Source organism: Falco peregrinus, chromosome 3 (genome assembly GCF_023634155.1).
Source record: "Falco peregrinus isolate bFalPer1 chromosome 3, bFalPer1.pri, whole genome shotgun sequence".
In the NCBI taxonomy this organism is placed as follows: domain Eukaryota; kingdom Metazoa; phylum Chordata; class Aves; order Falconiformes; family Falconidae; genus Falco; species Falco peregrinus.
In genome coordinates, this window is record NC_073723.1 from 103,732,118 (window position 1) to 103,759,547 (window position 27,430).

At 47.2% G+C, this 27,430-nt stretch overlaps 2 protein-coding genes across 4 annotated transcripts; both read left to right on the top strand.

The window, feature by feature from the left end:
* The first annotated feature begins 3,506 nt into the window (after window positions 1-3,506).
* LOC101921314 (probable 2-ketogluconate reductase) lies at window positions 3,507-9,273 on the top strand. Of its 2 annotated transcripts, none has more exons than XM_055800044.1 (6): window positions 3,507-3,630; window positions 4,284-4,668; window positions 6,173-6,344; window positions 7,728-7,906; window positions 8,456-8,552; window positions 8,912-9,273. In XM_055800044.1, the coding sequence occupies exons 2-6, from the start codon at window positions 4,287-4,289 to the stop codon at window positions 9,063-9,065; spliced, it is 984 nt and encodes a 327-aa protein (XP_055656019.1). In that variant the 5' UTR covers window positions 3,507-3,630; window positions 4,284-4,286; the 3' UTR covers window positions 9,066-9,273. The 2 variants fall into 2 exon arrangements, with proteins under 2 accessions (XP_055656019.1, XP_055656018.1); XM_055800043.1 differs by lacking the exon at window positions 3,507-3,630 and adding an exon at window positions 3,661-3,837.
* A 952-nt stretch (window positions 9,274-10,225) lies between these two features.
* RBFA (ribosome binding factor A) lies at window positions 10,226-20,364 on the top strand. 2 transcript variants are annotated; one of them, XM_055800041.1, is made up of 7 exons: window positions 10,226-10,441; window positions 11,031-11,073; window positions 11,717-11,893; window positions 14,439-14,551; window positions 15,661-15,745; window positions 17,900-17,973; window positions 19,633-20,364. In XM_055800041.1, exons 1-7 carry the CDS (start codon window positions 10,311-10,313, stop codon window positions 20,015-20,017), a joined length of 1,008 nt encoding a protein of 335 aa, XP_055656016.1. In that variant the 5' UTR covers window positions 10,226-10,310; the 3' UTR covers window positions 20,018-20,364. The 2 variants fall into 2 exon arrangements, with proteins under 2 accessions (XP_055656016.1, XP_055656017.1); XM_055800042.1 differs by having other exon boundaries at window positions 10,325-10,445.
* The last annotated feature ends 7,066 nt before the right edge of the window (window positions 20,365-27,430 follow it).

The window sequence follows — 27,430 nt, forward strand, 5'->3', positions numbered from 1 at the left end:
GCAGTAGGTTGGCTGGCAGGAATTTCAGGACTGTCCCAGGTACCTCCCTGTTCTCTGAGGAACTGGTACCCAGTGTCCAGTGTGCCGTTCAGTGTCACCGGTATGACCTTGATGAAAATAAGTTGTTTGTTCTCTCAAAATAAAAGGCTAAGCAATAAATTACAGACCTGAAAACAAAGCTACAAGAAGCTAAAATGGCAGAGAGAAAAAAACACCAACCTTTTATGAGCTCAATATCTTAAACCTGGAAAACACACATAAGGTTTTGCACACACAAACTTTTCGCCAGGCGTGAAGCAGCCAGCATAGAATCAGCTACAGTACTTCACTTCTACATAGAATAATAGAACATGCTTGGCATTTGCCTGCAACTGTACTTCTCCTCTTTCAGACTTTTCAAGCACCTGGGCTGACCAGCTACAGAAGTGCTCCCTGCCAGTGGGGTACGTTGGGAAGAGCCAGCAGCAGGCAGCAGGACACCTGCCAGTCCCTGGAGTGACGGGCTGACACAGCACCTAGCCACTTGGCATGCCACGGCTGGAAACCATCACCTGAAGGACAGCTTCCCAAAATGTCTTCAGGAAGCAACTAGCTCTCCTTTCAAACTGCATTGCAAAAAGTGGCCCTTTTTTCCTGCCTTTCCTTCATCTATAAATATTTATCAAATGGTATCAAATGAACAGACATACAGTGAAGGAAACCTTCCTGTGCTTACCAGATGCTGTTTTCTGTCTCTGCTATCCTACTTAAATTGTCCTTGGAAAACACACTACATCCAATCTTACAGTTACTAACAATAGATCAAAACCCACAGTGGCCACATGAACAAAGAGATGATGCATTACAGTTCACTCCATGGATTCAGGTTTGTTTGAAACATTTTGATGGTCAAACAGTGCATGGTCTGGAATAAAGTGCTGCTACAGGAGCCTGCTGGGACCGCTGCCCTGAGCTGTGGCAAGCAGACGGGTTAGTGACAACGCTTTGTGGTGGTTTAGAGTCAGTGAAACAAAGTGCATTGCTTGGGTTGGCCTTGCCTGAAACAGTGGACACGTGTATATACATTCCCTGCCTCTGCTTTTTTGTCCTGTGAATCCTGATCACATAGAATATTGCTTTATACACATAACATAGAGATGGGAAATGTATGTCCTTACCCAGTTTCATGCTTAAGCTAGTCTATACATACCACCTGGGAAATGCATACATTATATCATACAGAAGTCTTTTAAGCTAATACTTAAAACAGCCTAATCCTAAGAAACAATTATGATGCGAGCACCTTATTGAGACGGCAAGCGTCAGTTTGCCCTGACGTGTTACATGGACGCCATTGGCAATATTTAATAACGGCAGTGAAGCTCGCAGACAGCACAATACTTCCCATATCCACAGACATTATTAATTTCAGCTTTGTTGCAATGCTGGTGTAGTAGATTCCTTTCCATAACAGAAACCTAACAGCGCACTGCAAGACTGTGTAATTCAGCTCCATGCGCTGCATGGAGGTCTGTAAGGTACTCTAAATATTAAACCTACGTAGAGCATGATAGTGCACCGGTGCAACACCCCCATCTTGTTTTACCTTGATCAGACTTCAGTTACGGTAACTGTTGTTTGGTTGCTGCCCACACTCTGCTCCATTCTGTGTCCTAGTGTTTTGAACAGCTCTTCAATCACTCAAAATATAAGTGGCTCCCTGCCCTCTCCTGCCACGTATACTGCTGTACAGATATATCTCCTACTGAGATACACCAGCTCCTGAACCAAATGTGGAAATTAGATGCTCAAGTTACACAAAAAACTTTGACGCTATCTGACCACCAAACACATCCATTTTCTTGACATTTGATAAGTATGCCCTGGATTTTTGCTTTAAAAAGAGTAATATTCTTTGACTACTTTTTTTTTCATCTCCTCTGACTAATTGCTCCTTCATTTTGTTCGTTTGAATTTGGTGATTTGATATACAAAGGGAAAAACTACCATGTCATCCTTCCAAAGCTGGTTTGTTTTGTTTTACCCTTCACTGCTAAAAGGACTCTGCCTTTGAGAGGGGCTTTGCGGTGGTCCTGGGACCTCAGGTATGGTAACTCCAGCACTAGGTTAAAAGATCACCCATTATGTCTTATCAGCAAACTGAAAAGCAGCTGATGTGAAACAGGGATTGTGTAAGCATTTTAGCATTTGTTGGGCTTATTTAAAGCCAAAGATTCAGGTAGACTTAACTAAGAATGTCGTTAATATGCTATAACCCCATCTTGCTAGTTAATGAATTTTTGCTTTAAAGTTTAACTGCCTGAACTTGAAATCCATGTAAGCAAATGATACTAAAAAATCATTGCCAGGATAACGAGAGCAATCCATGGGTTTGTGTAATTATTGCAATGTTTTGTTGTCCTTTAACTTTTCATTAGTAATTTTATAGAGGATTTGGTATTAAACTTGACTGCCTTGATGTTCAGCATGTTGAAACGCATTTGGCAGGCCTGAAGGAGATGTGGCTTTGCAGCCCATCCCGCTGCAAAACTCATAGGCTGTGGGCAGAGCCACAGCGGCCTCCCCGGCCCCCCACCCGCCGTGCCCACCTGCCCAGCTGGGGGTCTCTGCACACGTGGGGCAGCGGATGCTGGAATCATCGGGCAGCCTCCGTCACCCCGGGGGCTGCTCAGGTAACCCCACCGGCAGGTCCCGCCGCACCTCTCAGCTGTGACAGGCACAGCCAGCCCCGGGCTGCCCCGGCAGGTTCTCAGGGCGTTCTGGAACCCTCGAGGCTGGAAAAGGCCGTCCCACATGCGGGGCGCTGCCTGCCGCAGGCATTGCTGTGCCACCGTCCCCCACAAGTGCCACCATCCCCCACAAGCAGCGGGTGGATGGGTGGCGGGGCGGCCGTGGCGGGGTGCCCAGGCTGCAGTGCCGGGCCAGGGGGCAAGGTCCCCATGGCCCTGGGGCTGTGACGGTGCAAGGGCATGACACCTTGCCAAGAACACGTGGTGGTTACCTGTGAGCACCGGCTGCTCCCTTCCAGCACCCGCGGGGTTTGGGGGCCACCTCCCCCCCACTTCCCACCCACCCCCGGTGTTACCACTTGTCATTGTCTGGTTCGGCCCTGCAAGTGTGTAGTTGCTACGCACTATTGTTTCAGCTTTGCAACTATACAGTTACTGCATGTTATTGTTTGTTTCGCTTTGCAACGATGCAGGTGCCGCGCGTTACTGTCGGGTTTGGCTTTGCAGCCGCGTTGCTGCCGTGCGTTACCGTCCGCGCACACACCGCGGGGAGCTGCTGCCCACCCGCTGCGCAGCTCCTGCCGGGGGGAACGGCGCCCGGACCCCGCCGCCACCGCGGGGCTGCTGCGGGGCCGCGGGAACCGCTCCGGGGACCTCCAGACCCCCGCGGGGCAGCGCTCGCCGGGGGTGCGCGGCTGCGCCGGGGGGCGATGCGGCGGCGTGGTGACCCGGCCCAGGCTGGAAGCCGCTCCCCGCCGGGCCGCTGGGCGGTGCCTGCGGCCCCGCTCCGCCCCGGGGGCACGGCCGGGCGGCCCCGCTCCGCCTCCCGCCGGCGGCGGCGGCACTGGGACCGGCCCCGGGAGCAGGAGCGGCCCCGGCAGCGGCAGCGGGAGCGGCGCGGGTGAGCGCTGCGGGCGGCGGCGCGGGCCCCGGGACAGCCTGCGGCGGGTGGCGGCTGCCCGCCTGCCCCGGGGACCCTACGCGCCCCGGCGGGACCCTGCGCGCCCCGGCGGGACCGGGCGCGGCGGAGCACGGGGGTCTCCTCGCCGGGAGCGGCGGGGTCCCGGGCCGGGCCGGGAGGCAGAGTACGGAGGTGCCGGGGGAGCTGGTGGGCGACTGCGAAGCTCACGGCGGGCAGGGGACAGCGCGGTGCGCGGGGCCGGGCGTCCCCAGCGCCATCCCCAGCGCCATCCCCAGCGCTGCCGCCTCGGCAGGGCTGCTCGGGGTGCAGGATGCCCTGCTGGCGTGCGGCCGCGCTCTTAAGTGATCCAGGCGCTGGCCTTTAAATATCGACTGTCGAACAGGAGTAGCATCCGGTGGCTCTTTTGCCTCGGCATTAGCACAGCTGGCATGTCAGAAACAGTGTTTTCTTGTCTTATTGACAAGATCATGTAAAAATGGAACACGCCTTCAAACCACGCAGGAAGAACTCGAGAAAAGTTCTGTGTGTGGGAGCAAAACAGCACGGAATGGAGCCAATTCATTCCTCTTTCTTAAGAAGATATAATGGGTCACTTAAGGACATGTCTTTCTGCTTTCTCATTGCTTTTGCAGGACATGGAGGGTCAGGAACTGCCTTATGTGCTAATCGACCGTATAGGAGGGAAGCATGGAGTATATGAAGACCATGTTGAATTCCTGGAGAAACATTTTTGTCTCGTCACCATGAAAGAATATCTTGAAAACAAGACATTTCTCAGCAAAAAGATCACTGCCATTTATATGTGGTATTACAAGCCAGTTATCAATGAAGAGCTGCTCCAGAGCTTGCCTAACTTGAAGATACTTGCAAGCTCTGGCGTGGGAATAGATCACTTGGACCTGAACCTCCTCTCCAGCTATAGTGTGAAAGTGTCCAACACGCCATTTGCCGTTTCCACCGACACTGCAGACTTGGGGATGGCTTTGATGCTGGCATCTTCCAGGAGGCTTGTGGAAGGTAATAACTGAAATTATTTTAGTCTTTTTATAGGAAAGGTGACTCTTTCTTTGAAACATGCAGTTAGAAAGTGCGTGCTGATGCAAAAGTGACCTTAAAAGTTACAGCAAAATACAGCCATGAGGGAGAAGTTAAGACAGGTCTGTTGTGTCACAATAACTCGCATGCAATGCAATACTGTTTCCAAACATCAGCAAGGCAGACATGCTCCTCCTTTAGACAGCCTTAAATTCAGGCCTCTTCTCCCTCAGCCTGTAGCCACTTTTTCATTGTACTTATTCACTGCAGCCTTGCTTTTCAAGTTTTAATAAAAGGGGATTAAAAGAAGGTATTCTCAAGGAGGCTTGAAACCTGTTGTTGTGCTTTAACCCCAGCCAGCAACTAAGTTCCATGCAGCCACTTGCTTGCTCCCCCCGCCCAGTAGGATGGGGAGGAGAATCAGGAAAAATGTAAAACTCGAGGGTTGACATAAGAACAACAATAATAATAGTAAGAGGAGGAGGAGGAGGGGTAATGAAAAGGAGATAGGGTGAGAGGAATAAAACCTGAAAGAAAAAAATGAAGTGGTGCACAATGCAATTGCTCTCCCCTCACTGACCGGTACCCAGCCAGCCCCCGAGCAGTGCTCCCCCCGCCCCAGCCAACTCCCCCTGGTGTATATACTGAGCGTGATGCCCCATGGTATGGAATATCCCTTTGGCCGGTTGGCATCAGCTGTCCCGGCTCTGCTCCCTCCCGGCTTCTTGTGCCCCTCCTTGCTGGCAGAGCACGGGAACTGCTAAGTCCTTGACTAGGGTAAGCCCTGCGCAGCAACAGCTAAAATATCCGTCTGTTATCGATGTCATACTAAATCCAAAACACAGCGTTGTACCAGCTGTAAGGAAGAAAATTAACTCTCCCACCTGAAACCAGGACACCTTTGTCAAGCTGCCATGTATCTGAGTCATTACAAGCAAGCTGTCCAGAAACCTGTTCACCATGCTCTGTGCTTCTTTTCCCTGCCCACTTTGAGGTACCTGCAGGATAGCTGGGAATTGTATTTTGGCTTTGCTGAAAGTCTCGGTGACACTATGGCTGATTCAGCAGTCGTGCCGTTCCATGTTTACAATGTGGGTGACAGTCTGGCACCGCCAGTTTCATAAGCCCCACTGCTGAACCGCGGTGAGCTGCAAGGCCGTGGTTCGTTCCAGCGGCGCAGAATCTGTCCTGCCAGCAGAGAGGGACAATGGGCAGGGTGGAATGTACCGCGCAGGGGGCTGCTGCTGTGGCCTTGGCTGCCTGGGCTGCCAGAGAGGGGCTGGGTAGGTTTCTATCTTAAGCAAGAAATCAATGTCAGATGTCATACCGACAGTGCAGCATTATTCACTTCTTGTCCAAAAGCACAACAATATTATGTGACTGCTCCCGTGCTTCTGCCTTGTCTTACTATGAAAACTGGGGAAAAAGTAACCAGATGTTGGGGCATCCTTTACGCAAGATTTTTCCTTCTCTTCCCTCCTCCAAGGCTACCAGCTCGCGGTTTCCCCTGACACGGAGTATTTCCCCGCTGACTGGCTGGGGGCTGAGGTTTCTGGGGCGAGCTTGGGGATCGTGGGAATGGGCACCATTGGCTACAAAGTGGCCGAGAGAGCCAAAGCCTTTGAAATGAAGATTTTGTACCACAACAGGAATCAGAGGTAAAGCTGGTTACAGCTCTATGGAAATTGTGTTTTGTCACTGCTTTTAAGTGTTAGTTGTACCTTTCACTGTCGATCTGATCTCCTGTTCTCTCTGTGTTACGACAGGATGATGTGCTCTCTGCACTAACAGTCGTTTTTAAATACAGTTATTAAGTACTGTGCTGGGAAGAAGCAAGGGCCACAGACTATGACCAGGCTCACCCAAAAGTCCAAATCATCAGGCCAGCTCGTGGTGAGAAGGCAGGGCAAAGGCCAGACTGGGTCTGAGGGGTGCTGGGGACTAGCCCTGCTGCGGCATTACCAGGGCAGGGGCTGACAGCCCCAAGGGAGCTGCCGTGGCGTCCTGGGATGTGGGGGAGCCCTGGGGAGCCCGACAGGGACAGCCAGGGCTGGTGGTGCCCTGTGGGCCATGACAGTAAGTCACTGCCTTATCATTGGCTCTTTAAGTGGCAAAGTACATACACTTGCTTCAAGATGGTTGTTATTTCCCAATGTATGCAGAAACAAAGTGAGGAGGGAATTGGAGAGACATATCTCACCAGTCCACCTGTGAGTCAGGACTCCCTGGGCCTCCCTGAAATGTTGGTGACACTGCAATAGGCTGAGGAAAGGAGAAGTGGTCTGGGAGGACATAACTCCCATGACTTACATGGGGCAGGAATGCAGGCAGAGACAGCTCACCCTTTCAGAGCCAGCTGGCAATGAAGAGCCAGGTTTGCCAGCCTGCTTGCTGTCTTCTAGATGGGGTTCATGTGCCCTTCACACACGCCGTGACTCCCTCCCATCAGGCCTGTCCCATCCTCTCCTTTTGCAGGAATCTGATGGGAGCTGGGCAGTACGTGCCCAGACCCTGTCCTGACAAGAGACTGAACGCATCAGCAGGTCCTGCAGTGCATGGCTTCAGCGAACCAGCACTGATGCACACAGCAAGCAGGCTGCTGCTGGCACAAAGGTCTGAAGATTTAACCCCTACCCTGTCTTGGGGGTTTCCTTGGTAATTTTCGGAGGAGTTACTTTTCACAGAGTAGGGAATTAATGTCAAACATCAGTCTTGCTTTTGGATTGGAAAAAAATCTCCATTACCATCAGAAGGTGTGACACATGCATTTATTTTATGATTTATTCAGTGCATTTACACGATACTAGTTTCTTACTTTCCATCCCTGCAGGTACGGCACTACCCCTTTGTGTATAGTGCACTTAGTGTTGTGGGAATTAACAGCTTGACATTTTTATTTAATGAGTTTCAGTCAGATAACTGGCTAACTGTTTTGCACTACAGAGTGAAGAAAACTATCCAGAAACCTTTTCTTTAATGGTGATTTGAACTTTTTCTTTTTGCTTACTACTGGCCTTTAATTTTGGGTTTTTTCCCCTCAGAAACAAGGAAGAAGAAAGTGCTGTTGGAGCTATTTACTGTAAGAAGATAGATGATTTGCTCCGGCAGTCAGATTTTGTGTTGCTGTCTGTGAACCTGACTCCACAGACACGCAAATTGATTGGGAAGAGGGAGCTGGAGCTGATGAAACCCACAGCTACTCTCATTAATATCAGCAGAGGTAGGGTCCAGAAACAAAACTGCATTATGGTTTGCTGGTGTAAAAAGTCCTCGGAAAACTCAACCCTAATATAGCATCTGTCACTGAAATTTCCAGTAAATTCTCTGATTACTGGATTATTTAGATATCTGTGGTCATATCTCAGCAAAACATTGAAGCAGTTCTATAATTGTGAGTGAGTGGGTCTCTAAAATGTTAGTGAGCTTGGAGCACTAGAAGCCTGTATATATTTGTATAATCTCTTACTCAAGCTTTTTATTTATTTACCGCGGTGTTGCTGCTAACATATGTCAGTGTGGCACAGCCCACTCTGGTCTGGCACTGTACTTTGTTTTATGGTACTGTGTACTGTATTTAAAATTCCTGACTGTCCAACTCTGATGCACATACCCAAGCTTCCTCCTCCTGCTTCACCACACTCCCTCTGCTACCACTTCTGCCTTGTGAGCATCACTAGCCCTGTCGTTTGCCTGACCACTGTGCGCAAAAGGATAGGGAGCAAGCAGAACAGAATACGAAAATAAGATTATCCTTCTTACTGTAACCCAGGTCTGGTCGTGGATCAGGACGCTTTGGTGGAAGCCCTTCAAAACAGAGTTATTAAGGCAGCTGCTCTGGACGTGACATATCCTGAACCTTTGCCAAGGTAGGACGTGTATCTCAGTTAAAGGAGTCTGTGTGCATGGTTCAAACGAGTTTGCCAGCCTGTGAGAAGTGACATGATTTTGTTTAGTAGGTGTCCATGATGTATGTGCACTAGTCCTGCTGAAACAATGTCCCCCGTCCTTCCGCCCTAGCCAAACAAAATTCACCCTGACTCACTTGGAGGATTTGTTGCATAAAAAACGCACAAGCAAGGCAGCAGTCTGAACTCCTCCGAGTATGCTTGGGTCATGCAATTAGTTTCTATTTTTAATTATTATTTCCCTGGCTCCCTTCAGATGATGAAATAACAGATGAATGCTCTGGCAGTGACTTAGCTTGGTGTTTCTTTTCCTTTCCCAGGGATCACCCTTTGTTAAAGCTGAAGAATGTTATAATAACTCCTCACATTGGAAGTGCCACCAAAAAGACACGCCGCCGTATGATGGAGAACATGACCGAAAGCATAGAAGCAAGTCTTGCGGGTCTTCCTGTCCCCAACGAAGTGTTACAATAAATGGCCTGCATTTGATGTTAATGTCATTAGCGTTTATCCTAGTGTGTTGAACTGGTAATTTGAGCAGTCTTAATGTAATTCTCCTATGTGTGTTATACAGATAAAATGTGTAACACATGGGTTTGGTTTACTTAAATAACCAAAAGTGATTCGGTGTGGAAAACCGCAGTATTTTGCCATGAATGTCAATGAAAAACTCAGGAGTCCAGAGGCTTGCCTTGGTGTAATTTATTTTGCTCATACCCTCTTAAAATTGCCTGTCGAGGTCACACCAAGCCGAAGGCCAGCGCTGCGCTGCGTGGTGCAGCAAAGTGCGGTGTGTTGGGCCGACTGTGGCTGATCCCCAGCAGTGCCGCGTAGCCGTTCCTTTTGCGTTTAGCCATGTCCTGTTTCTGACTCCCTCTTCTGCATGATACTTCTGCGTGCTTGTGGTCAGACAGACTTTAACAGGGCCACAGAAGTGTATCAGTGATCTGCTTACTCTGCTAAGACCACTCATGAAGATACTAAATAAAACGGTCACTAGTGCCTGGGGAATGCCACCAGCGCACCGTCTCTGGTTTGCCACCACTGCTTTCAGCATGCAGGCCGTTGTCATATTCCATTTATTGAGCTTTTCATTCACCTGCCTGCCCTTGTCCTGGGCCTTGCCTTTTCCCACCTGACCCACCGGCAGGCTTTGCTGAAGTCTGAGAAAAGAGCTTTGCTGCATTTTCCTTGTCTAGGGAATCACTGGTTCTACAGCCAGTTGGGTGGGTCTGAGCCATCTCTTACAGATTCACGTCATGTTTCATTAAGATATTTTTCTTTTTATTTACCTCTGTAGATCCGATTATTTTTCAGTATCCTCAGACGTGCTGGGCTGTTTGCACCGCAGCAGGTCAGTCGCACAGCCAGTAGCTGTCCTTTGCCCCCTCCTGCTCTTCCCCTAGCGCAGCTGCTTTCCTTTGATCCTTTCGTCACCGAAACAGCCCTTCGGCGGGGCTCCCACAAACCAGGTTTACTTTCTCTTCCAAGGTCGCTCGGCCAGGCGGCCCGGGCCCCAGCGCCAACCCCGCTGCGAGGAGCCGCGCATGCCACGGCGTCCCTCGGGCTGTGCCGTGTCTGTCATGCAGGGAGAGCGTGCGGCGGCGTGTGCGGAGGGGCCGCCCCCAGCGCCGGCCCGGCCCCCTCCTGCCGCTGGAGCCGCCCCTGTTACCGCCGCCCGGGCCGGGCAGGGCAGGCCGCACCGGGGGCTCCAGCAGCATGTGGGGCGGCCGGGCGGCGGCGGGCGCGGCGCGGGAGGCCGCGGTGCTGCGGTGGTGCCGGGCGCTGCACGGCTCCGCCGCCCTGCGCGGCTCCAGGAACCTGCTGAGGAAAATGCTGCGGAAAAACAAGTGGGTGCGCGGCGCGGGGATGGCGGGCGGTAGGCCCTCCCGCCGGGCTGGGCCTCGCCGTGGGGTGAGGCTGGGGCGGGCCGGGGCTGCCGGGCCTGGGCGGCCTCCGCCGGTGGGGCCAGACCGGGCCGCCCCCCTCCCGCCTGCGGCCTGGCGATGGGGCTGCGCGCTCGGCCTGCCCGCACCGCCGCGCCGGGCCCTGCCGGGGTGGTTGCGGGGGTGCGGGCTGTGTGAGGGGCTGTGGGGCGCTCCCGTGTTCTCGGTGCACGGGGCAGAGCCCCCCGCCCGAGGGGCAGAGCCCGGTCCCCCTCGGCGCAGCAGCGGCGGTGCCCCGGGCTCAGGTAGCGGCGCCGCGGGGCTGTGCCCGGTCACCCCGGCCTCCCCGCGGGGCTGTGTGCAAGCCCGGGGCAGCTCCGGCCGCGGGCGGGGGGCGCTGCCCTCTGTAGCCCCCGCAGGGGGGCCGCCCGGGCCTGGAGAGCCTGGGGGACGCCATGCACCTTCAGGCGGTAGCGTTTCCTTGCAGGGGGAGCGTGCTGGTTCTCTTGAGCTGCTGAAAGCTAAAGCCGATTCTCTTTCCTTTTCCCAAAAGGAAGAAGTTATGGTATGATAGCCCTACCCTGGGATCGAAAATGGTAAGTGCAGGCTTTCAAGGTGCTGTGTTTGTCTGTGCCCCGAGGAACAAGCTTCTGCCGTCTTGCCTTCCTTTGGGAAAAGCATTTTGTGATGGAGCAATAGCGGAATGTTGTGGATGAGCACTAGGGTAGGGCTCCGCATGCCGGGATTGCTGCTGAGAGGAGCCGTTCAGCTCCCGGTGGCTGTTTCCTCTTCTGTGTTGGTCTTTCATCTGTGCCAGCACCAATGAGCTCTTGCACACTTCTGAGCCCATAGCAGAGAACTGATCCAGATTAAACCTTTTCTATACCAGCTTAGAGTCACTTTTACAGAAAACAAGTTTTTAGGTTTGTTTTCCAAACAAGCAATACATTTCAGTTCATACATGCTGTATCTTAGAAAATAGAGTTGTTGAGCTGTACAACTTTCTACAAGATAATAAAGAAACTAAGAAACCTTGACTGTAATACATGAAGGTCAAAGATACTGTGAACAGAAATATTCTGTGTTGAAACACCTGATATATTGAACCTATATAAAGCCACCACAGCTGCAGTAATGGCATTGTGAGAGCATACTTAGTAGTGTGCACAGAACTGTATATAATTGTCTAGTACAAGTTTGTAACTGCTAATTAATGTGTTTTGTTTTGTTTTTTTAAAGATGTATAAACCAACCCAGTTAGCCTCTCTAACGAAAGACAACCAGATAAAAACTAGGAAAGAAGATAACATACGCTGCAGAGTCTTGAATAGTCTTATTCATAAAGCTGTGGCAGAGATGATGACTACCCCCGAAGTTAATCAGGAACTTTATGATCTCAAGCTGGAAATCTGCAAGGCAAGTGCCAAAGCTACAGCTTGTGTTGAGCCGCTTTTGCTGATGCCTTGAGGTCGGCGTGGTGCCCCAAAGGAGCTCCCCCGGGTGGTGTGATGCGTGCAGAAGGAGTTTTACTGCATTGTTTGTGATGTGGCAGAGCACAGCAAGATGAGCCTCTGGATTCACCTCACCTACTAGGAGAACTTTGCCACTGTTGTACCTGGCTTAGTAGACCTTTGCCACTATAATGCAAATGCAACTTAGGCCAACTAAATTGTGATTCCCCTGGTATGACTTTTTTTCTGTTACTCAGACATGTACTGTTTGCCTTGCTCTTTCAGGAGGAGCAACCTGTTTTTACCACCATAAGTGTATCTTTCCAAGGGTCTTTTCTTTGTGCAGCTTTGTGAGAGTCGATACCTCTTCGTGTCCCTCACCAGCATCATTACACAGGCAGAAGACTTAAGTGGGGAGATTAATTAAAAATAAAAGGCAAGCCCTAGAGAATGGTGTTGGCAAGCAAGGTTCCAGAAAGAATTGGAATTTGTACTTAATTGTAGCTAGTGTTGTCGTAATTCATGGGTTTGAAAGGGATGTTAAAGTTCTGATTCAGGAGGTCGGTCTCCAAGTTCTTGTTTGTTGTCTGTAGTTTTTTTCTTATATATTTACTGTTTTGTTAAGATTAAGTGATACCAGTGTTGGCTTAAAAGCTGGATGGGCTTAGCTTTGTTAGAGGCATGGGATAAAAATTGCACCTCGTAGCTGCATCTATGACAAAGGGTTTGTCATTTCTGATTGAAATACATTTTTTTGGCAGCTGAATTCATTCTGTCATCAGACAAGTAATGAAAATTGCATGGGCAAGATGAATCTTTTGGCTCTATATGTGCAGTATCCTTTGTACAGTATTTCTCTCTCTCTAGGGTTTTGAGGATTGCTTGTCTTGACTCAGATGGCCTGTCTGCATAAAAGTACTAGCTGGTGCAGGCAAGCTGCAGCATTTCTAGGAGGGGTGGCTGTTAATGAAACAAGGTACAACATGAGAGAGGGAATAGAAACAACCTTCTTCCAGATATAGCACAGATTTTATCACAACTGCTTAGTGCTTAAGTGTTGTTGCTGCACTGGGACATGGCTGAGACTCAGTTCTGATTTGCTCTTGAGCCGTTTCTGGTCTGGTATTGTTACTTCTGTTATCAAAAGAAATCTTCAGTAGGCTTTCTGCAATCTGTCAGAATTTGGTTTTTTCCATATCAATAGTTACAGTTACATAATAGTAATACAAATAAGAATCATGCTTCAGGCCTGGTACATCAAAATTTTATCCACTAGATAGCATTACTCGTGTGATGATGCAGAAATGGCTTGGGTTAGATAGGGTTATGTGCTTACGTTAAACTTGGTGTGGGAGATGGGGAGGGTTGATCCTGCAGCAGAAACAGCAGTTAATGATCACAGTGGGTTTTGTAAGAGTTTGTAAGAGTCCTCCTCCTGAGGGAGGAGTTACTTGGTGGAAAAAATTAGTATCTGCCTTGGTTTTCAGGGACAGTCCATTCTGCCTTAGGAAAGAGTAGCAATGTCAACAGCAGACTGTGATAGAGTGATTTCACTTCTGGAAGTACTCTGGCGTTGTCTTTTCCTGCTGATGTATGTAGACACCTATCTATTTGAATTGGTTTCTGGACTAGATGACCTCTGAACTGTGCTTTCGAATGGGTAGTTTACGCTTTCTCCTCTGTCTCGCTCGGCCTCTTCCTTCGGTTGAGCCAGATGGGTTATTAGAACCTTGCTGAGTGTACTTTCCTAGCGAGAACCTCTTCTGTAAGATGCTGCTAGATGCAATGAGTGACAGTTATAGAAATCTTTCAGAATCCCATTTGTATTTCAGAAGTTTATTGTTCAGGGAGATTGTTAGTCTCTCTCATGTGTGCTTTGGCCCCTGCACTCCATGTGTTTCCAATTGCATGCATGACCGCTATGAATGCTGTCTGTGAGTGAGCTAGAGCTTCAGGCACTGGAGGTTCCCAGCAGGCTTTAGGACTGGAGAGACTCTTACATTACAGTGGCATGCAGAACATCCTTTTTTCTGTCAATATCAAAACCAAACTCTGGGTGACAACAAGCTGGGCAGCATCACAGGTCTTTCTTTTGCAGAAACTTAACACTTTCAACTGTATTCCAAACCAGCATGCCATAAATTGTCTTTCTGGACTATTTGCGATGGTAGCACTGTTGTGTTGACTAAATGTAGTGCTGTCAACAACATACAGGTGTTGGCAGACTTCTCCTCCATTTAGTTTCAGTTGAAGAAGAGATTAGGCAGCAACTTGTCTAATTAAAAAGTCCTTTCAGGTACTGAACGCAAATCTTACTTGGTGTTAAGCTCTGGCTCTGTGAAGGCAGGATGTAATTACGGTTCTTAAGAGCAGAGATGGAAGAAGAGATTCTCCTAAGAATTTACGTATCCAGTCTGGGTCACTGTATGCTTATTCATGAACTAGAGACTTTGTTACATATGAAGTATGTGTAGATACATAATTCTAAAGAAACATTGGTCTTTTTGCAGGTGTCCCTGTCATCAAACTTCTCAGCATGTCGCGTGTACTGGAATCCTGCTGCTACTATGGAGAAAGATAGTTATGTTGGAAGGATACTGCAGAAAAGTGCTCCGCGTATACGGTACTGCTATGGGATAAACAGTTAGACCACTTCAGAATTCTTAAGTATTTCTAACAATCTATATCTGACCAGTTAGGATGCTTTAGGTTTTTAGATGTTTGGAGCATCTCCTGCGATGAGCCTCACAGGGAGGGATGGCTGTGTCAGACCAGCTGTGTGTTCTGCTGGAGCACAGCAGGCTTATTTGGCTTCTGTGCTTTCCTAGGCTTGAACTGGGCTGAGCAGAAGAAAGAGGTGTCTGGGTGAGGTTTCACTTCATTGTACTAGTGATGGGGGGCTGGGCATACTGTGTATGACAGTAGGCCAGAACATGATGCTGCACAGGAGGACAGGCAATTACAAGTATTTCCTTACAGATTCACTGGGCAATTCTGATTGCTAGGGACAATTTGGATCCCTCCGGAAGGGATGAGTGATATTACAGAAATTCTTCAGAATACTGATATAAAAAAATAAATGTTGGGATGCTACCGTGTATTGTGATGCTTTTATGCATTTTTGACAGAGGGATATCAGAGATTTTTCTCTCCCTTTTTCCTTGGCTTACCTGCTCCTATCCAGCCAATCTGTTGGAGGATCAGGAATTCACCCCATGGGGAGAGCGGCATTGAAGCATACCCGTAGAGCCATTTTGTTTTCCCGTTTCCCTAGGCTGTGTAACTTCTGCTCCAGCACTGTGCTCTCTTCTCCTCCCAACAGCGTCCACTCTTTGAGAAGGAATGTTGCTGGCTGGGAAGAAGACGCGGAGAGCGCTGTCAGTCTTTCCTGCAGCTAGCATGTAGGGCTAGTTGTCTTGCCCTGCTGTGAGGGCTCTGTCCCCCACTGCCCACCCCTGCGGTGGAGATAAGGAAGCCAAATGAAGTGGGGAAGGACCCACGCCAGCCTGTGCGTATAGGAGGCAAATCTGTTCTCGTCAGTACTCAGTGGGATCTGCAGCTAGTAGTTTTTGTATGCTACACGTTCAGAGTTGGGGTTTGTGAATGGATACTGTAAGTTTTGCAAACCATATCCTTAAATTTGCAGTACTGCTGGAATTAATTTAACATGTTTTATCTGTCCTGGAGGTACTGTACTGTTACTTATACTGGTGAATGCTGTATTTTTGCCAGGTATCTTCTGATGAGTCGGCAGATTCTAGGAAATGTACCCCCAGTAGTGTTTGTAAAAGACAAAGAAGCTGCAGCTGTAAAAGAGGTAATTGTAATCTTTGACTCAATGTACAAATACAATCATTTGCAAACACGGTAACTTAGGGTACCATAATGCTTAGGAATGTGGAGAGAGATGATCATTCAATTGCTTTACCAATCTATATTAAAAATTAGTCTTTGCCTATACCCTTTCCTCTTCATGTTCCAAAGCATTTTAGCAAAGAATGCTGAGTAAGGCTGAGGCTTATGTACAGTGTAAAAGAGTCCTTGTAGCTATTGTCTCATGAACTTTTTTTTGATGTTACTATCAAAATTTCCAAAGTGAAGTTTAGAGAGAAGTTTGTTGGCCAGATCATTAGGCCAATAAAGAAATCCTAAAAAATGAATTTATAATTTTAAAGAATAATATAGGGTAGGCAGTTGTCTGTTGCATGGTATATGTGAGGTGAGGTCTGAGGAGGGGTCTTCCACCTTGTTTGTGTTACATGTCTTTAAAATTCCATTTAATCCAATTGGTGATTTTAAATTTTTTTTTCCCAACCTTTTTCCATCTGTGAATAGTTAAAAAGTTTCTAGGGAAGTGCAGATCTTTGCAGAGGACGTAAGCTCACTGATACTACTTCTTTTTTCACTTTTAAAGTTATCTTTGCTACTTCACATTTTCTGTGAAGGTGTTGATAGTTTTAACTAGTTAAAATATTGCTAGAATAACAGTGTTTTCTAGGAATTTGCTGTCATTAGGACTGTGAAGTGAGGCCTCTTAAATAGTGAGGTTTCCACAAGAGAAAGATGACTTCAGTGAGTAGAATTTCATGAAAAAAGTCTCCTCAAGGTGTTGATGTGAGTGGAAAGAATGTTAATTGAAAAGAGCATGTTCACACGCCTATGCCCTGAAGTGCCTTACTCTGAGATGTGTTACTATTACAACCAGTTACTGTTAGTGGCTTATGGGCTCACGCAGTGGGTGTTCGCAGAGCTGGAAGGGGTAACGAGAACTTCAGACTCTCTAGAAACGCAGTGAACTGCTTGACCTTTCTGTGGTCAGAACCATTCCGAGTTTCAGGCCACTATACTGATGCACAGTGCAAATGTTTTTCACCTGCATTAGCATCAACAAAAAGCACAAGAATAGAAGTCAATTAAACACTTCTGAAAGCTATTTATATTTATTATTATGCTCCTGCTAGTCAATGCAAGAAATTTTATGCAGCAAGTAACGAGTGATTATGGAAGCACTTTGTCATTACCATTACTCTGTAATTAACGTACCTAGATGGAGCTACAAGAATCTACTCCTGCAGGTCCTGCCTTTCAGGTCTGTTACTGTTCCCTTAATCACTGTTTCTCAGACTTACTCTTCTTGAAGAAGAAAACCCCTGGACTACCTTACATTCAAGTTCAGTGCATAGGCACCAAGAAAGTTAACCACAGAAGACAAGTAAAAACCTTCCTTGTATAGCTTCTGTCAGTGTGTGGCACTGGGAAGCACTTAGATGGATTGTCTTTTGACACTTTGCAGATCATTGGGTTGATGTAGTCCACAGGTTTGAGTAACAGGCCTTGAAATAATGTAGCTGAAGCTGATTTTTAAGTATTGGAAGACAGGGAAGAACCATCCAATTCAGCTCTTAGAATAAGATTGAATTAGAAGGGAAACACTGTAAAGAAAAGTAGGAATAAAAATTTCAAATGAGATAAAATTTTTACAATTGGGCACTGTCTGTAAGCACTGAATATACTAGATTCATAGCATTTACTGATTAGGTACCATGTTAAAAGGGAGTTGGGAATCCAGTATTTATATGTAATTGAATTGCAAACTTGCAGAAAGGGGGAAGACATGAAAAAAATGCTACTGTGAGGATGTTATTAAAAAGGATTTGCATGACTGAAGTAAGACCAAATAAAAATCATATATGTCACACAATCCCTAGCCAATTGTTAAGAATGTTCATAAGGCCAAAAAACTTTAGGAATCCCTGCATCGGTTATGCTGTTTGATACACTTCCCAGGCAAAAGGTAGAAGCAGTTCCTTGTAAATGGAGGAGGGGACTATTTTCGAATGGTTTTGCTAAATATTCCAAACACTTAGAAAATAAAATATTTGCTGTTAGATACTTGTGTGTTTCTTGTAGGTGTGAACAAAGTAAATTTCATACAAGACCTTTAATGTGCATTGTCTTCATGTGCTTATAGGTTGAAGAATTACTGTCAATTGCTGATTTTGGACCTCCAGAAGAAGAAGAAACATTATCTCAAAATTATTCTAGGTGGGTTTTTTGAATCCAAATTGTACAAGTGTCCATTTTCATCTCTGTTGGCCAACTTAAATTGGGTATTATTTGACATGGCAGAAAGTATATTTTAATTAGATGTGCACACTGTTGTTACCTCAGAGTTCAGCAAATGGTGTTAGGAAGAAGCAGAAAGTAGAAGAGAAACACTTTTTGAAAGACCTTACAGAAAAGGCATCTCAGCTTTTTAAAGAGATCATTTGTGCTCTTTTATTAACAGAGTAGGCTACAGAATAGTTTAGGACAAAACTAACATGTAATCCCAGAAATTAAATGTAGAGGATGGCATTTTATTTTGTCGCTTAAGCTTTCTTTACCAAAGTTACACCCATTTATTAAAATTAAGGGAAAATATTTCTTATTATGTATGCTCTGGTTTACTTTAATATTTTAGTGCAGTCACATTTTCATAGGCTGTTTTGTTGTTCTTGTGCACAGGTACCTTGCTGCAGACCACAGGTTTGCAAATATGGAAAGGGGAAGTATTTTTTATATGTGAAGTGGACCTCTGTTAAGTTGTGGAGAATGACTGAGCTGTCCCATGTAAGCACAGCACACGTGCTTTCAGAGGCAGCTGGCCCATGAGGTGGTACCAGATCACAGTCTTAGAAATCAGCAGTGTTTGATGTCCGTACTCAGAGCGATGTAGTTGTTGGACTTGTTACTTGCAGACCCAGTACTTGTTCTGGTATTAGTATCTTTACATTTATGAGGGAAATATTTTTAGAATTTCTAAGAATTCAAGACTTAACATGTTATAATTAAATGTTTTAAAAATGCTTTGCAGGAGTGGTAGTATTTGTTTCTTGCTGGTAGTTTTCTCACAAGAATAGAAGCTCTACATTTACCAGTACTCCTCTGCTTCGCCACTTTTTTTTGGTATAAGTTTGGTTTGTTATGCATGAGTTACAAGTTCAGTGACAAATCTCTTTAACTTAAAGTAAGTTAATTTAGCATTCTTCTGTAAGGAATTTTGGTATGGAGGGCTGAACAATCTATTGGAATAATGATTCTGTGGACAGGATGCTCTCAAAGCCAACAGCCTTGCACTTGTGTGCTGCAGTCTGTTGGTAGAAATGCTGTTTGTGCCTTAACATCTCACAGGACAGTTCCCCAAGTGCAATTCAGAAGGAGCTTCCTGGGGGAAATCATTGTTGTGACAGACTTTCCCACAGGGCACCTAACACTCTGTGTCTTGTTGAAACACCCAAGTCCAGCTGAAGGTGCCATGTGCTGTCATTCATATGTCTGCCTGTGTTTTGGGCATGGGTTGTTGCTTCTCACTTCTTGGAAGAGCTGGGAGAAGTCTAAACTTCCTTGGGGCTCCCAGGTCAAATGCTCACCCTGTCGCCTATGCACACCTTTTCCCAGAAACAAGCAGTTTCCTCTGTAATGCAGTTGCTTTATTGGCTTCCTCCCATTAAATCTGTTGACACAGCCTGTCCCTGGACACATAGCCTGGTGGCATCTCTTCCTTCTTAATGTAGGGAGCACAGTGCTTGACACAGTGCATTAATAAAGGCAAACTGAAACCTGCAGTTTATTTCTGTGTTACTCAATTGTCACAGTTAGCATTGCCCTTTAAAATATACACAGGGCAAAAAAACCCCCACAACATTGTTTTCTTTTCCACAGTAAAGCCTTCTCTTCAGCAACCCAATCTTCAGATTCACCTGTGCGGTCTAATCTTTTTGGTATTGATCATGAACTGCTGAATAAGCAGATAATGGACTACAAAAGACTGAAAGCGGCAAGACATGTGGAAGGCATTGCCTGGACAGAAGAGCAGGACCAGCAGCTTTCTAAGATTCAGAAGAAAAAGAAAAAACCAAGGAATCCTCCTGATGATGACATTACACCACAGAAGTACTTACTGGACAGATATGAAGCTGATTACTGGGATGATAACACCGAGTTGGTCTCAGACTATGAACTGGAGGGTGAATTACAGGAAGAGGCAAACGAATTGGAGGCAGATGGCGGCAAAACTGTAAGTCAGCCTGCTGATAAACTGCAGTGAAGCGAGAAAGCCAGTCCCTTTAAAGTGAAGGCTGCCAACAGCAAAAAAACAGACTGTTGTAGATACTGAAGGATTAGTTTTGAACAGCCTGTTCACCACTTCCTCTTTCAAACTAGCAGGTTTGCCACACATGGGGAGGTTTGCTAGCACAAGGGATGTAAGAAAAACAAAAATGCTATTTGTGACATCCTGTTAAGCAGCTTTCAAGCTGCTGCAGTTGTGGGACTTTCAACCAGAGAGCAGCAGTTTTGTAGTAACAACATGACGTAGTGCAGCACTGAGTTAAAACTTCCTGCAGTTCTGATGATTATTTCTAATAAAACTATGGTTTCTGTGCTGAAATAAAATGTCAGGGGTTTTTTTCTTTCTTTTTTTTTGTTTATTTTTATCCAGATCACTCAAACAATCACAAAGTGATGTTGTCTGTTTTTTGAAGGTAGGAAGGAAGAGGGAAGCAAATTATGACGGTGGTGTTCAAAGGGCAGCCTTCGGTGCACAAAGATCAGGACAGGGTATTCTCTAGAGGACCTCGTGTAATGGGGGAACTCTTTCCACAAGACAGTGAAACTCATTGAAATTATGGCCAATAAGAGTTACAACCCTGAAATAAAAAGAGTATTTATTTTACTGTTCAGGAATGTACAGTTGTGCAAGGGGAGCTTCAGCCAGAAAAGAATGGAGAACTGCTCATCTGTTGGGTGAAATTGGCCAAAGCATTGACCATGACTGAAAAAATATATTAAAACTTAAAGGCAGAGAAAAAGCAGCAGAGAAGAATGCCCCAGGAACTGTTTGAGATTTGGAAATGGATGGGGAAATCACAGAAAAAGTGAAAATAAAGCTTTCTGGCTCAAAGCAAGTAAACAATAGCATGGGTGTTTAAAGTCAGAAGGGCTGAAGCTTCCAAACAAGTTATAACTAACAAGGTAGTAAACCAGGAATCCTACCAGAAATAAGGAACATTTCATTCCATTAATTAATAGGAAAGTAAAGAGAGACTATGCAGGGGAGGTTGTACCTACAGTATGTTGCTCTAGATTATCAAAAAGATGTAAAAGAGAGCAAGTATAAGCTCCAGAATATAAAAACCAGTCTATAGAATTTTTAGGTTGAAGAGAGTTCAGGTCAGCAAAGCAAGCACTGAAATAACCATTGACGCATATTTGAAGATTTTGATTGCCTGTAAGAATATGGAGAGGATATGGGCTATGAATGTCCATAGGTGATTCCTGTAAACTGTATAGAGCTTGTATTGACTAAGGGTCAGGACCTTATAAACGTACGCATCACTTTTACTAGGATACGTGTTGAAGCTATAGCTCATGTTGGTACTTGCCCAGCTTGAGGTAGGTGAATAATCCCACAAATTTCAGCGTGCCTGTTCAGGCTTTCCAGGAGTTCTTCCTGAATTCCACGGGATGGACACACTTTGAAGTAGATGCTTTAGTTTGTTTTCCTGTGAGTGAAGGTATTTACCACGTCAGAAGCTGTTTCCGTGCAGTATCACTGTCACAGCCAGCCATGAACTTGCTGCAACTTGGCAACAAAGCTCTTTTACTTTTTGAATGAATGACAGGAACCTGTTAATTTGTACTTGCTAAGTGAATCCACAGAATACTAATGTCTGCACCTTTAGTTTCTGCTGTATAAAATGTCGACAGTCCTGACTCAAAGGTTAAAAGGAGGAAAAAACCCTCGACACCCGAACTACTCCATGTTTGGTTCTTGAAAGAACAGAGAACAAAGGTTATTACCTCTGCCTCTGGTTCAGTTGGGGCAGCTATAGACTGGGCTTGCACTTCAGGGGTTAGATTTCATCTGAAAACAACCAAACCCATTCTCGCCGTCAGCCCCAATACCTTTACCCCCCATTAAGCACATGAGGGCAGTTCACCTTCACTGCTTGCAGCAGCTGATGGCAGAGAAACCGGGCTCTGGCTGGGGTGCGCAGCGGTGGGACAGCCCTATCTCAACCTGACCGTGAGGAAAACGAAGCAAAAGCAACCGGATTTAGGAGAGATGGAAGTCTGAAAAAGTGACTAGGCGGGACAGACTGGAGGGAAGCAGCAGCCCAGGGGTATCTGGAGGATGGCCCAGAGTGGTGGGGGGAGCAGCTGCGGCCCTACCCCCGGGACCGGTGCTCAGCATCCGCTGCCTTCCCTGGGAACCTTCCCCTGCCAGGCTGCCAGCCTAACAGTAACCTCAAGGCTTTCATAGCCATAAAAGACGATAAATGAATGTAACACTCCGAGCAATACAGACTATAAGCGCTTGCAGAGTCCCTTGATTTGGTTTATATGGGTTGTGCAAGCACAGGTGGGGAAGGGACTCCTGGTCCCCAGTCCCCTACCTGTAATGGCAGCCGTGTGGTGCAGTCCTGTGTTCGGCTGTTATTCCTGGTTAGGGATACGCCGGTGGGACTAACCGCTATGGAACTTCGGCAGGACTAGACATGCAGCTGAATTTAAGCAATTGGCACCCCTGTGAGCATGTGCTACGCACTTGTGTTTGAATCAATGTGATTAGTCAATGACAGTTTTTTTTTAAAAAAAGAGCTTTCATTGCTTTCTATAATGGTCAATCCAAACCTTCCCAAACCCTCAGGGACCCTGCCAGTGTATCATTCAGATCTAAGTTTCAGACTGAAAGTAGAGGAATACCTGAGTTACACCTCCAAATCTGGTTATTTTCCTGAAGACCTGGTCCTCTAAGGTGCAATCTTGAAGGGGCAATGAGGGCATGCAGTTCCTCTGCTTCATTTTAGCCAGTCAGTTTGATTTCTCTGGCCCCTGTGAGACCTTGCCATGAAAGTGTTTATGCATTTCCAAAACAGAATTGTCTCTCCAGGAGAATGTCTCCAGCAGGCAGGCTGACAGTGAGAAGTCTACCAACTCTCTCCAAAGCACACAACTCAAGGAGGGTGACACTCTCCTTACTCATGTGAGTCAGAAAAGCCACTGACGAAACCGGCATCATGCCAGGGAAATTAGAAAACCACGACACACATCTCGCCAAAATCCCATTTTCTGTCCAAGGAATTAGTTATTTGTCATGAAAGCCAATGTACCCTTAAGCCTTGCTTGCATATGTAAAGCCAAGAAATGTAGAGTAAAAGCTCACCAAAGAGAAATAAATTAGTACATTGCCCAATGTGTTGCCATTTTGTCCTATACCTAACTCTGCAAGAGGGTAAGTGAAGACAAAAAGCTTTAGTTTTAAAGATTTCAAAGCTCTATAGAATGTGCCCTATCAAACCAGAAGGAAGTCTTCATTAACTGGAGAGTTACTGGGTGGCGTGCACGTTTTTTCTTGCATTCAGCCACTGCTGATAGCACATTGCTGCACTGCACTCATTTGTACTTTAAAATCTACTACGGTGAAAGACTGGTCATCCTCGTAAACACCAAGCCAACAAAGCATCACGCTTCACTCTGTACGAATAAAAGGGCAGAAATGTTTGTCTAGTGTGGTAATTAATTCTGACTTTTTTTGTAGTATGTTCTTCAGGTAGTCCTTACCTGGTGGGCTTTGCTCAAACTTGCTGGAAACCAAACTGTAATGGAGAACACCATTAATTTCGGTTAATTACTCTCTCTCTGGCTCCAAGGAGCAGGTAAAGAAAGCAAGAGAGAGGAAGCACAGCCATGGGCATGGGTGGAGCGAAGTGGCAGTGCTACAGCAGGCATGGAGACCTGTGGTGGCTGGTAAAGGAGCGAGTGCTGCAGCCCGCAGCCATGGGCTGCCACGGATTTCAGCAAATTACCTGGGACATCCGGGCATCGTTTCAGGTGATGATTGTTTTATTCTGTAGGTTCAAGCAACATTTGTAGCCTTTCATTGAACCATCTATAATTGCAAGGTTTATAAACCTTTGGTTATTGGTGGTGCTCAGTGGCTTTCCACATGCAGCAGCGCAGGTGTGCCCGTGCCTGGCTCCCACGCTAATGCCTGAAGTCAGTCCTTACTCTCTTTGGTGTGAGGGTTTCAAGGGTGCTGGGTGCTTGACTCAGGTGCTAGACCAAGGAGTCTGTGACTGTTTCTGCTGGTGTGTGCCTCAGGAGAAGGAGGCTTCTCTGTTTCCACTCTTTCCTTCTTCAGTGGATAACTGTGGTTCGGGAATTTGCAGTGGTCCGCAGCTGTGGATCACAAGACCTTACTGACTTCATTGACTTTGCCAACTAATCATCACCTGGTTGTGAGGAGAGGCTTCAAACAAACGGCGAGGGAGGAGCTGCTGCTGGACTCCAGGCAGCTTAATGCATCCTAGGCTGCAATCAGACCAGAAAGTCTCCTGGGAACACGGGGTGGCTCCTGAAAAGAGAGAGCCCAGTGCAATGGCACTTGGGTTCTCTGCTGGCCTGACAGCAAGCCGCGATGGCAACCGCAAAATCGCAGAACAGTGGAGGTGGGAAGGGACCTCCGTGGCCCATCTAACCCAACCCTCCTGCTCAGAGCAGGGTCACCGTGGCAGGCTGCCCAGCGCCGCCCCAGCCGGGTTTCAAACAGCTCCGAAGAGAAAGCTCTGAAATCTCTCGGCAATTGCTCCGGTGTTCAACCACCCCCACAGCAGGAAAGTGCCTTCTTTTGTTTCAGGCAAAATTTCCTGTGTTTTAGTTTGTGCCTGTTGCCTTTTCTGTCCCATGACAGCACTGAGGAGAGCTGGGCTCTGCCCTCCCTGTGCCTCCTGCCAGGTATCTTCACACACTGCTGAAGTCCCCCTGAGCCCTCTCTTCTCCAGGCTGAGCCCTCCAAGATCTCAGCCCCGCCTTCTACGAGGGATGCTCCATGCCCTATACCATCAATAAGTAGTAACACTGAAATAAATTATCATCTTAATGTTAAGCCTAGGTTTAAGTACCTGCTAAATGAGAGGCCAAGACTTGCTAAAGACAGGCAGCTTTTCTACAGCATATTCCCAAAGAGGAAGCAGGCAATTAAAAGCAAAAAAAGAAAACAAGCTACCATTCAGAAGCACTTAACCCAATTCTCGAGCAACTCCTGAACTCCAGGGAACACGTGGACAGATAACAAAAATCCCCATCTACTACAAGCTTATGTCTAGAAAATACCTGCAACTAAAGTGGTAAAACACCTATCCAGCACCAATTCTATGGCATGGAAAGACAATTGGGTCTCTGTCATTTGACAGGCCAATTGAAAAGAAAGGATCAGCTCTGCCAGAGAAACCTTGCACCTTCCTAAATGTTGAACCGAGCACCAAAGGAAGTGCCTGACATTTTGTCCTAGCCCGATGCTTTTAAACAGACAAAAAAATCAATGAGAAAAGTCTGTTGAAGATGAGGCAGCTCCATTCGCAGAGCGAACGCTGCTCACACAGTCAGTATGCCTTGCCCGAGTGTTTGGCTGGAGAGTAGGTCATCTTTCCTGAGCAACGATCAAGCCAAGCTTTAATGATTACCCACACAGCACAGAGGGAGGTTGTCAGTTACGAGACTCCAGAGATGCGTCGGTGGCCAGTTTTTCTGGGGAGGAAGCTGAACTCTCTCAAAATAACAACTATGTTCTTTATCTAACTTGTCACAGTTCATATATAGTGAAAGAGCCACCAAAAGGCTTACTTTGCATGTTTTCTTGCCCTGGGCAGCACAGCAGATCTGAAGAGGTGATACACAGGGTGGGATGCCGGTCGCTAGCACCGCGGGCTTTGCTTGGTAGATCTCACATAGTTATTATAGTCTATGGAGTGTGCACCTCCTTAAATATTCAAAAGCAAAACAGTAAGCAGTGACATGCTCAGATACCTTCTCTTCATTAGGAGGCATGAGAGCCAGATTGTCCATTGCTGCTCATGCCGTGCCATCTCTGCCACCAGGCAGGACCTCGGACACCATGGAAGAAGCTTGATGAGAACCAGGGTGTGAAAGCAAATGGTGCAGATACGCAAACACAGTTGTGCCAGGCTGCATGACGCTGCACCATGCACCTGCATGCTGCCACCTGCAAGCCCCAAACACGTGGGCTTTCTGCCCCTCGCAGCCCTGCTGCCCTCCCGGCAGCCATCACTGCATCTGCCGAGCGGGACTTGCAGCTTCCCAGCAAGTGGGTATTGGGCCCCAAACACCCACAACCGAGCACAACGCCCCGGTAGTGTGCTGGGGAGGCTTACGGCACAAACAGGAGCCCTTTCCATCTACCCTCCAAATGCAATGAGCTCTGCCCCAGAAGAGAGAGACATTGCCCAGGACACGGTTCCGCTACAAAAGGATTTGAGGTGGAAGCAGGAAAGTACCGTGGCCTGCAGAAAATGCACAGGAGTGTTCCCCGGGCTGGATGCAGTTATTCCCCTTCCATGTGCTCGGATCTCAGCCCTGCCTGGGAACTATAGCTACGCTGAGGGTCCCCTTTCCTGGGGGCAGCGGGGACCCCAGCTGGCGGCAAAGCCCACCCCTGCGAGGGGAAGGAGGCAAGGGGGGGGGGGGGGTGCTGCTGTGTCCTGCTGCCATAGTGCTGCTGCAAACCTGAAGCTGGCAGCGTAGTTACTTCAAGGAGTCTTTGTTGAAGAACAGGATTCCTGCAGCTGACAAGGAGCAAAACTGCAGATTTGGTCAATGGAAAGGCAGTTCAAACGTTTTTCTTCTTGTCACTGCTGAAATGCATAGCAAAAGGGGAAATGCCTTTCAGTCTTTCCTCTCCCAAACTCTTCTCTGTTTCCAAAGTTTCCACTTTGCAAATTAGACTTTTCTAAAAAAATATGTACTTGTATTTTTGGCAGTTTGTAGCAAAGAATGGCAGAAAACCCTGGGAGGGAGTGGGCTGGGACAAACTCGGCACGCTCCTGTGGTCACAGGCTAACAGAAACCAGCCAGGTGCTCTCTGTGCGTCACTCCGATTCAGATGCCCGACATTTACTTCCTCACTGGTACTCCCGGCTGCTTTGGTTAAGAGTTTGACGTTTTGTGCATTTCTACTTGTGTCAGGGCAGCAGCTGCCAGCGGGAGCCGACGCCGCTGTCGGAACAGAAAGGCACGCTGATGGCTTGTGCAGCCCCGGACACTCAGGCTGCCGTTACCCCTCCATGCACGACTCCTGGGAACCGCTTCCTTCTCATGGTAACATCTGTGGCTTGGAAATCTTTAAAAATCATTATTCTGAGTGCATTCCTTATCAAATTCTTACTTTTTATCTATGTCGAGAGGCTGTTTGCCGGCAGATTCATAGGACACTTGCCATGATAAACAAACCACAGTTTGCAAGGGAAAACAGTCAGACTTGCTTCTGCTGATCCCCGCATGGTTTGCCTTTCAGGCTGATGGACTATGCCATTGCTTTTGGGTTTTTATCTTTCTGAGGAAATTTTCAGTAGGTTTAGAAGTGGGATGGGATGCTGCAACTGCAGTGAAGCGAGATGAGATGAGCAGGCGCGGAACAGCGCAAGTCTGTGAAACACCACTG